Consider the following 14601-nt stretch of genomic DNA (forward strand, 5'->3'; position numbering starts at 1 on the left):
ACTTTGAAAAAATATTTTTTTTCTCTCAAAGTCTCCATCTCTGTCTCTTTTTTTGTCTGTAAAGGGAGGATGAAAAACAGAGAAGAGAGGAAGAAAATCAAAAAGTGAGCAAGAGAGAGAGAGAGAGAGAGAGAGCGAGAGAGAGAGAGAGAGGATGAAAACCAGCGAGAGAGATGTGGGATTTTCAATACATTAAATTTAAAATGAAGCCATTATTTTATATATATTTTTAGATATACTTTATCTTAAAACCAAAACACACAGACACTTTCCTTTAATTTCATGTACTTTTTACCTTATTTTTTTGTTACAAAACATGGACAGGCTGTTTAGAACAACAACATTACAGGGTTTTTTCTAAATTAATATGAGATGAGAGCGTTATGGGGCTCGATGTCTCCTTTTTTTTCATATTTTCTTTTTGGTGATCTATCCTCGGTCGGTGCGTCCGATGATTCGGCAAATGAAGGAAATAAATAGTGTAAGGTGGAAACATATTAAACAGGATGAAAAGTCCATGAAAGATGAAACAGAAATGAAATTCAACTTCTCTATCAGTCTCTAAATGATGTGTAAAATATTATAATAATCTAATATGCATATCTCATCATATCCGTAATGCATATGCATGGATCGTATTTATAACACATATGCATATATTCATATTCATCATAAAAAAATTGCAATTCCTTTTCGAAAAAAAAGTAAGTCATTATTACAGTTGATTGAAATATAATTGCTTTTCATCACATGCGGGTTTTATTCGCCAACTGTGGAGCTAAAGCAGTAATGTACAGTAATCATGTGCATATTCAGTTACTAACTCACTTATTCACACGCTCTTTCTCTCTCTTTCTCACACACACACACACGGGTTACAGACAAGGCCACACTTCAGAGTGTGTTTTCATTATCCTGATCATACAGGTCATTTTGAAAAATAAAATACTGAAGAATACTAATCAGTGTTTCAAATCTCTTCCTAGTTTTGTATCTAAACACAGAAATGCATTCTGGGTAACTTAGTAAATAATGGTCTGATCCTAAAAGGGAAGCACCCGAGAGACAACAGGAAGTGAAATTAAAAAGTAGAATGGGTTATTCCAAATAAAGTTTTGTGGCCTCCGGGCCGTGTGTTGTCTCTCCCGATAAAGCACCTTCAATATGAAGATGAAAACACACGCACACATAATAAAACATATTCTAGCACTAGATGGATGGAGGAATCTTTCTCCTCGTCAGTTTTCTTTCAGACTTTAGAACAACTGAAGATCATCAAACTTTTCACCTCCTCCATCTTTAGTGTTCAAGAAGAAGTGACAGGGCTCAGGAAAAAGGGGGCGTGTCCCACGTGAATGCATCTCCAAACTAATTAAAATCACACATGCAGCCTGGAGTGTCCTTAAAAATAAAAACAAACAAACTATAAAATAACTGTAAAAGTTGAGAAAGTGTACGTCCGAAATGACACCCTATTCGCTACACAGGGCGCTATTTGGGCTGTGAGCCACTCCGTAATCCATTTCTGAGATCGTCTTGTGCACTTAGAAAATCCCGCAATGCACTGCGAGTGTCCAAAGGAAGGAAGGCAGATTACCCATAATGCACTGTGGCGTGTCGAGGGAATAGGGAGTAGGGCGGGGTATCGGACACAGGAACAGTCATGAGGCACCGTGAGCTTTTTTTTTCTTCTGATTGGTGAGGCAGCCAGGGGTTTCTATGCTGTCATTGGTAAGCTCTGGATTTGGCCCCGCCCCCTTTTTCCTGTCTCACACCTGCACGGGCAGCGTTTGGTTCATCTGCAGTCTCATGTCCTGAATGCTGCTGAGAATTTTCTTCTGGTGTCCGGCGAGTGTCACACCTATCCTCAAAAGATCCCTGTACAAACAGACACACACACACACACTTATTATATTGAATAGGTTCACATGTGTGAAATGTTTTCCATTGACAAAAAAAACAAAAAAAAACTGGTGAAACTGATGATGTCATAGTGGGAGTTAAAATAATAAACCAGTTTTGCATCTACTCCCACTCACCATTATAATGTATCGAACTCTTTTTTTCTTTCTTTCTTTCTTTCTTTCTTTTTCTTTCTATTTTTGTCCTCTTTTTCTTTCTTTTACACTATAGTCAAAATTTTATTTTTTTGCAGTTAAATACAACCTCAGGCATAATTGTGTGTGTGTGTGTGTGTGTGTGCGTGTGTGTGTGTGTGTGTGTGTGAACAATGACAGGTGAAATACAGTTTTAAGGTTAAGCAAACAGCACACAGTGTGAAAGGTGTGTGTGTTGGGGAGACTTGCGGTGGGTATAAAGGCCAAGTTCAGACAGTTTTGGTTAATAATTACTCACTTCATTCAGGTCTGTTAACCACCTGCTATTTTACACACACACACACACACACACACACACACACACACACACACACACACACACAAAATAAGATTTGTAGTATGAGACTGGGGTGAGAGAGGGCATTTGCACAAAAGTACTGAGTATGGAGAGTCTGTGAATGTGTGTGCGCGCGCACGTGTGTGTGTGTGGATGTGAGTTTGTAACCGGTGATGAATCGACTATTAAATTATCCAAAGAAAAAAAAAAAACCTTCACCTGCTTCCTGTGTAATCTAATCTGTGTTTGTTTAACCCCACAAACAGGTAAAACCACACACACACACACACACACACACACACACACACACACACACACACACACACACACACACACTTCCATATACTCTATCCTTGTCTCTGCTTAGTTTATTTATCTGGCAGACAGGAAGTGAGAGCTTTGTGTGTGTACTCACTGCTGAGAAGGTGATTGCGATACCATACACACATCAACATCAGGCATATACACACGTTGTGTGTGTGTGTGTGTGTGTATGTGTGTGGAGGTCAAAAAAACAGCTTTGCCATTATACTGATATAAGATTTAACCAATATAAACTATATACAAGTGCAGCGTAAGTGGAACACTAAATGATTGATTAGATTTCAACAACATCACATTGTTTAACCTCGCTCGACCTCCAAGGATTAATAATGGAACTATTAAAATAGTGATGTGACGGGGCTTCTGAGGGTCACATCAGAGAAATTAATGCACCCACACAACTGTCAATCAATCCGGACTCACATGGTGATTGGCTTGTCTGTGCATTCACTAAGGGGAATAAAGCAGACTTTAAAGCAGAGGTGGTTTTTTGGGCAATAACTCGTAGAAGTGTAAAGCAAAGTTAAAATACAGAGCTTCCACACGAAACCTTATGTCAGCAGGTCTGCAGCATAATGACATCATCGAGTTTAATACGTTGTTAATGATAGAAGTAATTACAGAAATTTAAAATGACACTGATTATCATTAACACTCTCACCTGTTAGGCTCTCTAAGATGCATTTAATAATCGTAATGATTTCATCAATTAATAATAATGAATCAGTTGATAATCAATAATAATGAAATGGATAACAGTAATTAATTAATAATTAATAAGAATTATCAGGATGGTAACCTATAATAATATATTTTATTTATATTGATAATTTGTAGTTATTGTTACTATTATTATTATTTAATGCATCTTACAAAGTTTGACGATTACGGGAGATTATATAGTGTGTGTGTGTGTGTGTGTGTGTGTGTATGCCCCGCCACCAGCAGTGAAGAAAAGGATAATAAATGACGATCATTAGCAGAATTAACAGCAGGTCTCCACCTGTCTGGTTGCCAGATTGATATAAATGAGTGTTTTAGAAAAATTTGATTGTGATTAATGTGTGATTAATGTCCGTTATCATCGTCAGTAATCGTTTGTTGATCTTAAACGACCTTGTTCATTTCCGTCGGTTACGGTCGCGACCTCTAATCGCTCTTTATTAGTTCGCTGTGTTTCTGAGGTTAGATAAGATACTGTATAATTGTTTCATTTGGGACTTTGCACTTAACCTATAATGATTTACAGTAGCTTATACAAAAAATGGCTGACCGGATACAGGATGTGGCGTTTGGACTGAAGCTGTAGCGCCTTGTAGAGTTTTACACCCTGTTCGAGTATCAGAAGTGTGATGGACGTGTGGTGTAACCAGCCGATCTGTGTGTTGTATTATTATTATTTCAGGGTATCCTCAGCTGTGTCTCATTCGAAAGTGTTTAGTGCATTCGCGATCTTTCTCTCTGTGCCTGTTTGTTCCTGATGTTTAATTACGGCTTAGAGACAAGTCTGTCCTGTTTGTCTTGTCTTCTGTTTCGTCCCTCCGGAGCTGACTGAGTTTTTCTTTTTGGTTGCCTTAATGTTCTACTGTTCCCTCATTCCCTCTTTATCCTCACTATGTCTGGTTATTCTTCCAGTAAGTGCACTTTATCCTGCACTCTGACTTCATGTTTACAAATCACCTGTCTGCCTGTCTTTTTGTCACTCCATACTTATCTGTCTGTCTCTCTGCCTGTCTACATCTGTCTCTTTATCAGTTTATCTGTCTGACTCGAACAGTGTCTACATAACTGTCTGTCTGTTCCTTTTCTTAAAGAAGTGCTTTATTTTTCCATTCCCTTATTTTATCGCCTATATTTTTTTATTGTTTATCATCTGTGCTTTTTTAATCATTTATCGTGTGTATATTTTTATCCTTCACTCACTCTGATGTCATCTGAGCGACAAGGTCGAAGGAGGCAAAGCCGGCGTTCAGGAAGTTCTCTCTGTAGCGGCTCATTTTGATGGCGTCCAGCCAATCACTCACTGTGGTGAAGGTGGAGTAATCAGGAACGCTGCGGTCCAACAGGGGCTGTGACGCTCTACACCACAGAGAGAGAGAGAGAGAGAGAGGGAGAGAGAAAGAGAAAGAGAGAGGGAGAGAGTTAGTTATACCTTATTATAGTCACTCAGATATTATGTCCATGTCAGACGTTCTTTTTGGTTCTGTTTTGTCTTGCCCTGGTTCTGTTCTGATTTAACTTCTGCTTGTGCTCTTTTTTTTGGCTGTATTCTGTCCATCATTCAGTCATGGTACTGTTCTTCTGTCTTGTTCTGATTTTCATCTGTTTCTGTTGGTTTTTTGGTTCAATTCTTGTGTGAGGTACTGATGCGTACTGATGTCGTTTTTAAAGCTAAACCATTACTGTGTGATATGAGACATCTGTGTTGATTCTTTTCGAGCCGGGTGAAACTGAGTTTAAGCTCAGCTCTCACATCATCACTCTGAGGTTCTAACAGCTCCCGAGGCCTCGATGGGATATTTAATAACGCAGCGTGATGAAGACGAGGGCAGTGAGGTCACGCCGAGAGCAAAGAGCTCCCTGTGTTCCTTCTCTACGCTCCGCTGAGGGCCGTCTGCTCCTGACGGCATTCGATTAATTAACAATTAAGAACTGAGGAGGAAAAACGCTATGAGCAGCGACACAGAGGTTCTATTCAGCAGGAATACAGCAGATGGATGTAGGAATGACTTTAATAAGCTCTTGATGTTCCTCAGTTAAAATCTTCAGGTTATTATATTCAGACTCTGTTTTCCTCTATTCCTCAATCCACTGTTCTCCTGTAAAGCTCATACTGATGTGCTCCTGTAATTCCACACGCTCACATGTTCTCCTGTAATGGTCACTCTGATGTTCTCCTGTAACACTCACACTGGCATGCTCCTGTAACGCTCACTCTGATGTTCTCCTTTAATATTCACTCTGATGTTCTCCTCCAACACTAACTCTAATGTAACAGTTTGATGACACTCTCTTCTGACCCCCATCCCGAGCTTCTCCTGACTCTCTCACTGATGTTCTTCTGATACCTTCACACTCATGTTCTCATCTAACCTTCATGCTGATGTTGTGCCTCTCCTTGTCCTTCTTCTCTCTTTCAGCAGGACATCTTCTCTATTCTAGACTGTTTCAATCTCATTAGCAGCTAACTAAAAACCATTCTCATCATGACACTGCCTAAATTTTATTTATCTACGTACTTATCATTAATCTTCTCATAACACTTCTCATAACAGATCATACAATGTATTAAGATATTTAATTTATTGTGGAGCTGTTAAAACATTGCTAGTCCTATATTGCAGTAGTTAACATTAACTAGCACTAGTTAGCTTGCTGCCAGCGACTCTTCTTAGATGAGAACTGCTAGTTAACACAAATACAAACATTCATAAAATTTAACATTATATCTTTGAACATTAAAAATACCTATATTATTATTATTATAAACAAAAAAAATATCTAAAAGTGTTGAGCTATTTATTTTTTAACAAGTTAGATTATTTAAAGATAGTGGCTAACTACCTAGCTGTTCATCTACCGTAGCTACCTGGTTATTTATTTTATTTATGCTAACATACTACATGATCAAGTGTTTTTAAGCAATGCTACATTTTTAATGTAATCTAATATCACCAAAGTAAACTTAGACAACATCGAGTCAATTGTACTTAGTGAAACAAACACAACAGCAGCTAACGCTGAGTTAGCGTTAATCGGCACAGTGACACAGCAGGAAATCATATAACGATTTGTTCCTATTGATTTCCTCAATCATGTCACAAGACATAGATCGATGCAGTGCCTGAGTCACACTTGCTTTATAAGACCTCAGTATTTCATATCACTTTGTCACAGAGACTAATTTCATCCTAACAATTTAATGCTAATCACATTTAGCTTGAATCGATGCAGGAACTTCCTAGTTTGTCATCTATACACTGCTCTGTAACCGACTCTTAGCCAATCAGAATGCAGGAGTGTTTGATGCCTTTCTTACCCGCACGGCGTGTTGGCCACCACTTTGAGACTGGCAGCGTTACGGATTAATTTGTCAAGAGTGTTGACGATCTGGGAGAATTTGGGTCGGAGGTTCCTTTCTTTAACCCAGCAGTCCAGCATTAATTGGTGCAGAGCTGTGGGACAGTCCATGGGCGGGGGCAGGCGATAATCTTGTTCCACTGCATTAATTACCTGTAGTAGGGTAAGAGGCATCAAAATAACACTGAATTGACTCTAAAGCTCAAAAGCATTCTCCCAAATGTGAATCTAAATGAACGCAGGACAAACTCACATCCTGGTTGCTCATGTCCCAATAAGGCCGCTCGCCATATGACATCACTTCCCACATGACGATTCCGTAGCTCCAAACGTCGCTTGCTGACGTGAACTTCCTGTACGCGATCGCTTCTGGAGCCGTCCAGCGGATCGGAATTTTTCCTCCCTACGAAAATATAAACGTAGTGATTAGAACTGGGACAGTTTATTAGTGTATGTGTGCATGTGTGTGTGTGTGTGTGTGTGTGTATATACCAAAGAGCTGGTGTACGTAGGATCATTGGGGTCATCCTCCAGGAAGCGGGACAGACCGAAGTCAGACACCTTACACACAAGGTTGCTATTGACCAGGATGTTACGGGCTGCAAGGTCCCGGTGTACATAGTTCATATCACACAGGTACTTCATCCCACTCGCTATTCCACGCAGCATTCCGACCAGCTGGATCACTGTAAACTGTCCGTCATTCAGCTATACAGAAAGGGAAAAAGGGATGAACAGATCCATAAAGACAATTAAAAAAAAAAAAACAGACAGATACTCGCTTATGATACCCAGGTGTACAGAGAGAGAAATAAAAATATGAGAGACAAAGATATATGGATGTGAAGAGGGAAAAGCTGGGAAACAGATATACACATTGAATCTAAATAAAAGGGGAGACAAACAGAGGAGAAGAAAGACAGAAATAAAAATACATAATCAAATACAGTACATACTGTAAATAGTGTACACAATATGTCATGTGTGTACATAGTGTGTATAGAGTGTTTTACCCGTAGAAATGAGTCGAGTGCGCCGTTCTCCATGAACTCAGTGAGGATCATGACGGGCCGACTCTTGGTCACGACGCCCTCCAGCCGGATAATGTTTGGATGGTCGAACTGTCCCATGATGCTTGCTTCACTCAGGAAGTCCCGCCTCTGCCGGTCTGTGTAGCCCACCTTCAGCGTCTTAATGGCCACAATGATCTCCCTCCGCCCAGGGAGCTTCAAACGACCCCTACACACTTCACCAAACTCCCCTAGAGAGACAGCAATAGAGGGAACAAATGGGGGAGAGACAGGACAGGGAGAGTCACTATTAGATACGAGGAACCAGGGAGCAGGAAGTGGACATGCAGAGAGCATGGAGTGGAGGAAAGAGGTGTACAACAAGGAAGCAAGGAGTGCACAAATGGGAAGCTGAAGAGAATAAACCATGAGTGGATACATAGTGAGGATTAGAAAGTTTGTGAGGAGTGACCAGGAAGGGCACAAGTAGGGAGCAGAAAGTAAGCAGAAAGTAAAGATGCACCAATTGGAATTGGCTTTTCCGGCTTGATCGGCCGGGCAGTAGTCATGTCTCAAATATAACCGACTTTGTGCCAGTCAAACTGACACCCAAAGGCTTCTGGATGGAGCAAACGGAAGTAGTTTGAAAAAGTTCCCAGATGTCTAGAGACTGGTCGTGCTCTCAGGAGGGAGGCATGGCAGACAACCCTATGAGCTTAGGTGGATAACGCTATTGTGCAATGCTATCCCCTAACAATGTGTGGGCAGCAGTTTGAAAAAATTTGAAGTCAGCTAGAGTCACATGTCTCTGTGGATTGCCTTCATCCTCCTTGGTTGTCAGCTGTCACCTCATTTTGAGTTGGATTTTATTTGTACAGAAAATATCTGTCCTGCAACCTGAAGCACTTTTTTTAAATTAAGATTTGTTTGAGTGAGAAAAACCCTGTGACTTTGTGCAGTTTTGGAGAATTTAATTTAATAGTCCTTATTTTTATTATGAACATACTATTTATATTTATGTTAAGACAAGTGTTTATATACACTGTTAATTATAGTTCTTAAAAAGGAAAAAAAAAAACGAGTCAGCAGGTCAGACTTCTGATCAGAATTCTGCCATCAATGCATCTGTACGAGGGAAGCATGTGAAGGGCAGTGCAGCTTAACTAAAAGTGAAAGAAAAAAGTCCTGAGTACAGAGGTAAAACGAAGGGGATATGGGGACAGTAGTGCACTAAACTTTGAAGGCGGGATTGTGGGAGTTCTGACAGAGTGGAGGGGACAGGAGTTTGGGACGGCTGGAAAGTTTGCGTGTATAGTCTAGCGAGAAAGTGTGACATTTAGGTGGGTTAGGGAAAGCATGGACTAAAGTCATTGCAAGCTGAAATGACACTCAGTACTGTATTACCAGAGTAAGTAAGTGAAAAGTAGAAGAGAGGAGTTGAGCTAAACACTAAAAGCTGAAGTGTAACACTGCAGGTATAAAGAGTGCACTACATCTTAAAGGTGTGAGGATTAGCTTTGCACGTGGTGGTCGGCTCTTATGACGTACCTGCACCGATGACCTCTTCGATCTTCACACAGGAAACGTCGATCTCTTTAGCGAACTCACGGATGGCCTCATTGGGGTCCTCGTAGGTGAAGGGGTCAATGTACACCTTCGCTCCGGCGCTTACTATTGGGGATTCAATAGTGACAAATAACCGCATAAACTACACGCCCATCACTCAGAGACTTAAAATATTACAAAACTTAAAAACAAGACATAAAAAAAGATAACTTTCTGCTTGAGAAATAAATTACAACAAACATCAGATTCCTTTTATTATCAGTAGAAACTTACTGTATTGCTGAAGTTTCTCAGTGTACTCAGACTCAGAGCCGTTCCTTTGTTTCCTGGGTGAAGGGCAGAGATTTTGTGAGTGTATATGTGTGAGGGTGTGTGTGTGTGTGTGTGTGTTTATGATAAAATCTTACACTGTGATGATGGGTTCTTTATGAAGCATATAAATTCACTGCACTGGATCAACACAATGTCAACAGGATCACGGATCCTGACTGTCTGCTTCTCTGTCTGTGTTCCTGTCTGTCTGCCTTTTTGTCTATCTGTCTCTTTATCCACTGAAGCGACTGACATTCCAGCAGACAAAATAGACTTGAGCTGTAGCAATTGGGATGGAACCCAGCGGGGGGGTAGGGGGTGTGTGTTGAAGTTATATGTTAATGTGTTTCCTTTGTTGTCAAACCAGGGCAGGAATACCCACTGCTAATTTGCATATCATTTGCAATTCAAATAATTTCAGGCAATCGTGCAAAGACTTTCAGATACTATTTAGACACGGAAGTGTTCGGCTGTGTCCCGATCTACAAGCCATCAAGTGAGCAACTTTTTAAAATCCAAGAATAAGTTCTTAATAGTGCGTGCAGTGGTGTACATCTGGGGAATAGGGAATGTGAATATCAGTTACTCTCACTATTGCATATCTTGCCATTACAAACATTCTCAATTTCATTGATGCTGCTCGTTGCACAATTACTTAAGTGTCTGAACAATTAATATTATTTGCACTGTCACTTTGTCGCATGTAAAGTCACATATTAAAAGCTGCACTGCAATTAACCTCGTTTCTCTTATTGTTTTTTTTTTTCACTTGTATATTTATTTAGATTTAGATTCATATTCTTTATTTATATGCTTCTTATATATCTTGTAGTTTTTTTATTCTTAGCATTGCACCAGAAACAGCTTGGTTCTCACATTATCCTGTGTATGCTGAATATATTTAAGAAATACAGTGTTTAATTCACAACCTTTAGTATCAATAAAGTATCAATCAATCAATCAATCTATCTATCCATCCATTCAACCATCCATCCATCGACCTATCTAAGTGTGAATGTGCAACATGATTTGGGATGACAAGCTGACCAGCCGAAACACACACACACACACACACGCACACAAACACAAGCATTCGGTGTGTTCTAAATACACATGAGGACAAGGGTGCTAGGAATGAAGAGTGGAGTTCTTACTTGAGGCAGACGATGGAGACTGCAACCACCGCAATGATGAAGACTAGACCGGCCGTCACAGAGCCCACAATCAGAGGGAGCTGTTCCTGCAGAGACTTCTCTGGGTCCACTGAGAGACAGACACATGAAGAGACAGAGAGACAGACGGAGTGAGAAAGAATAAAACGTTTTTGTTCCTGCTATTTAGTGTGTTTGTTTGTAGGACATGTGGATTTAAAGCTGATGTATCACTGTATGTGCACCTTGATGGTTGGTGCTGAAGTGTGTTGGGTTGCTATAGCGACCATATCCAGCCACCGTTCTGGCTCGGACCTGCACCACATATGCTGTCGCTGCCTTTAGCCCCTCGATCCGTGCCGAGCTGCGCTGAGCCGTCATGGTGTGTGAGATTGCCTCACCCTGATCCTTTACACGCGCGCACACACACACACACACACACACGATTATCATCATTAACAGTTACTGTCCATCATCATCATCATCACAATCTTTTAACTGTATAGTTACAGTAAAAAAATATATATCTCAGTTTGCGATTACTGAATCGCAAATGATTACATTTTATTCCAAATGTAATTCACTCACCTTCTCATGATACTTAATTTCATAATCCAAAATTATTCCATTTGGTTTTTCTGGTGGAAGCCATGAGAGGCTCATGGTGCTTGCAGACGCCCCCATTAGGTGCACTGTAGGAACTGCAGATGGAGCTGAACAAACAAACAAACAAACAAACAAAATAATAAATAAATAATCAATTTAGCATTTATATAACACTTCACCAACTATGAACATGAACAAAAAATGATTCTGCTTAATGTTTTAAATTGTTCAGTACAATTCAGTGATTCAATCGAGGATGATTTGTACAGGATCTAACACGACAGTGCAGGAATTCAGTATGAACAAAATGACAGATTCAACCACAAACAAATAGGAATCACCTGGAACAAAAACAACTCATTTTAAACACAAACACACGTCCTGTTCACCACACACACACACACACACACACACACACACACACACAGTGTTCAGATTTGGGATTAGGAGAAAGGATTAGTGTGTGTGTGTGTGTGTGTGTGTGTGTGTGTGTGTGCGTGTGTGTGCGCGTTTCTTTGGAGAATATGGGTTCTGAAATCCCTAGTGTGAGACACAAATGACAAACTGGTAAGCTCAGTTCACCCCAGACACACACACACACACACACACACACACGCCCACGCACACACACAGTTCCTATCTTGTCACTCGTCTACCTTTCATTCTGCATTTTTTATTTCTATCTCCATTCCTTACTCTACCCTTTTCTGACTTCTTTCTTTTTTCTTTTCCTTTGCTTTCTTTTCCTCCATATCATATCTTCCCTTCTCTTCTCCTGCATGTATTTATCCGTTGTCCAAATCTGTAAACCTATCTCTATCTCTCTCTCTCAAGATTCAAAGGTGCTTTACTGCCATGACAAATATGGACATTTGTTGTGACAAAGCTCAGAAATAAGTCATAAAAAACAGGATTTGATAGATTTTTAAAGATTAAAAATGCAATAAAAAGTACTAATAAAAAGTCTCTCTCTATCTAATCCTCAGATCTTTGATCACGTGTCTCTTCTGTCTTTTCCTTTGTTAAGCCCCCGCCCCAATGTTACTCCTCCCCCGTTGGAGGACAAAGCTGAGTGCGGGTGACTCTTCCCTCACCCCGGGATGCTCCTGGGGGGTAAAGATGGCTGCCGCGGCTTAGCGCTGCTCTGTTTGCTGTTCTGCTTACAGGCTCGGTTCAGCCATGTGAATATTCAGCGGCGGCCGTGTGAGAATAACAATCAGAAATGATCTCAAACGCAAACGCCCTAAAGTCTCAGTAACTCTACAGAACTAAACTCAAACCCCCGACCTTCAGCACACATTACTGTGGTCTAATGCATTGTGTGTGTGTGTATGTTTTTGCACTGTCCTAAACTTGGTTTACTCATTTAGTGAGAACACTTCTATAGCTTATGAACTCGCATTTTGGACACAGCCCATAACTCTGTGTGTGGTTTCCTTGAACTATTTTCATGACATCATCAGATAAACAATTAACAAAGGGACAGAGACAGAGAAAGAGAAAGAGCGAGAAAGACAAAGACACAGATAAAGACAAAGAGAATGACAGCAGACAAAGAACAGGACTGGGAGAAAAAGCACCGAGAAAGAGAGAGAAAGAGGTAGATTGTGAGATGGAGAAACAGAGAGAAAGATGGAATGGCAGAGAGAGAGAGAGAGAGACAGGAAGAGATAAACAAAAAGAAAGACCATCAGACAAAGAGGAAAAAACAAATGACATCAACAACTCGATAAAAAAAAAACAAATGACATAAACAACCAGATAGACGGACAGGTCTCACACACAAACACACTCATGCTCTCTCTCTCTTTCTCTCTCTCTTTCTCACCAGCTTGGTTGGTGGTGATGTTGACGGAGGTGTAGTGTGGTGAATGTGGGCTCTTATTGGACACTCCGTTGACGGCCTGGATCTCGAAGCTGTACTGTGTGTGCGCCTGCAGGTTCCTGATGGCCACGCGCCGCTCCGTCAGTCCCAGGTGTCGCGGAGACACGTCCACGTTATCGTCGCAGCGTGTACACGCTCCGCGCTCCGCCACACACTTCTTACAGATGACATTGTAGAGGAGGTCATCGCGACCACCCAGTTCCTTCGGCTCGCTCCACTCCAGCACCAGAGACGTCTCGTTCACATTCGAGATGACGTTGCGGGGGGCAGACGGCACCGCTGTGTGAGAGATGTTGTTATTATTATCGTTTATTCATTCATGTTCTATATGATTATATGACCGTGCAGTGTCATGGGGGCCTGAAGCACTGTCACTGTCAGGTGGGTACACACTGGACAGGGTGCCAATCCACATACACACATATTAACAAGCCCATCCACCCTGCACTCACTTATCAACTGTGTTGGACTGCCCCACAGAGCAAAAACACTAATAAAGAGAAAGCAACAGACAGACAGACAAACAGACACACACAGAGGGAGGTGGAGAAGGAAGAATGTGACAGACAGACTGAAAAACAGACAGGAAGGTCAGAGAGAGGAACAGACATATGGAGATAGACCGACAGATAGAGGGACAAAACAAGACAGAAAAAGAAATGGAGGGAAAGAGCGAGTGTGTGTGAGACAGACAGACAGACAGAGCAACATATGTTCGGAGAATAGAAAGTGTCAGTGTGTGTGCTGTGCTGCAGTGGGGTACGCTCGTCCTCTGATTGTGTTACTGAGGTTTATAGCTGCATTTATACTGCTTAAGTGTTGCTTTATGGCTGCATTTATACTACTTAAGTGTGTGTGTGTGTGTGAATGTGAGTGTGTGTGTGTGTGTGTATGTGTGCAAATAACCACACGGCTAATTAAGTTTTAGTAGAGGAGCCTTATAAATCTTCCACAGTGAGAATCCACTGCGTGGCTTTGCATATGTGTGTGTGTGTGTGTGTGTGGTGTGTGTGTGTGTGTGTGTACTTACCGGTGCATGCTGTTTCAGGCGTGTCACTGTCGGCTCGGTAGAATCCATTCCTGCAGCTGCAGATGGATGAAGCTGCAGAAATGGAGCGACTGTTTGGAGGACACGGGGTACACGGCCCTTCGCCCTGCTTCCACTTAAACAGACCAGGACTGCATGCTACACACACACACACACACAAACGAAAGAGTTAACAAACATGCACATGACCTAGCTACAACTTAACTGCTTTATTTGTGCATTGTG

General features: G+C 41.1%; 1 protein-coding gene across 2 annotated transcripts in view; it reads right to left on the minus strand.

Moving 5' to 3' along the window:
* Positions 1-721: 721 nt before the first annotated feature.
* Positions 722-14601, minus strand: part of LOC128542784 (ephrin type-B receptor 3-like) — a 40692-nt gene continuing 26812 nt past the window's right edge. Inside the window, exons 4-16 of one of the 2 annotated variants that reach the window (XM_053512817.1) lie at positions 14359-14514; positions 13272-13607; positions 11426-11550; positions 11083-11245; positions 10841-10949; positions 9648-9700; positions 9357-9479; positions 7812-8059; positions 7291-7506; positions 7052-7201; positions 6758-6951; positions 4642-4797; positions 722-1878 (exon numbers count right to left, since the gene is read on the minus strand). In XM_053512817.1, coding sequence (XP_053368792.1) covers positions 1770-1878; positions 4642-4797; positions 6758-6951; positions 7052-7201; positions 7291-7506; positions 7812-8059; positions 9357-9479; positions 9648-9700; positions 10841-10949; positions 11083-11245; positions 11426-11550; positions 13272-13607; positions 14359-14514 — 2138 coding nt within the window. In that variant the 3' untranslated portion in view covers positions 722-1769. Of the gene's footprint in view, positions 1879-4641; positions 4798-6757; positions 6952-7051; positions 7202-7290; positions 7507-7811; positions 8060-9356; positions 9492-9647; positions 9701-10840; positions 10950-11082; positions 11246-11425; positions 11551-13271; positions 13608-14358; positions 14515-14601 lie in introns of both variants that reach the window. The other variant, XM_053512816.1, reaches the window with a different exon arrangement.

This window comes from Clarias gariepinus, chromosome 15 (assembly GCF_024256425.1).
Source record: "Clarias gariepinus isolate MV-2021 ecotype Netherlands chromosome 15, CGAR_prim_01v2, whole genome shotgun sequence".
Classification (NCBI taxonomy): Eukaryota; Metazoa; Chordata; class Actinopteri; order Siluriformes; family Clariidae; genus Clarias; species Clarias gariepinus.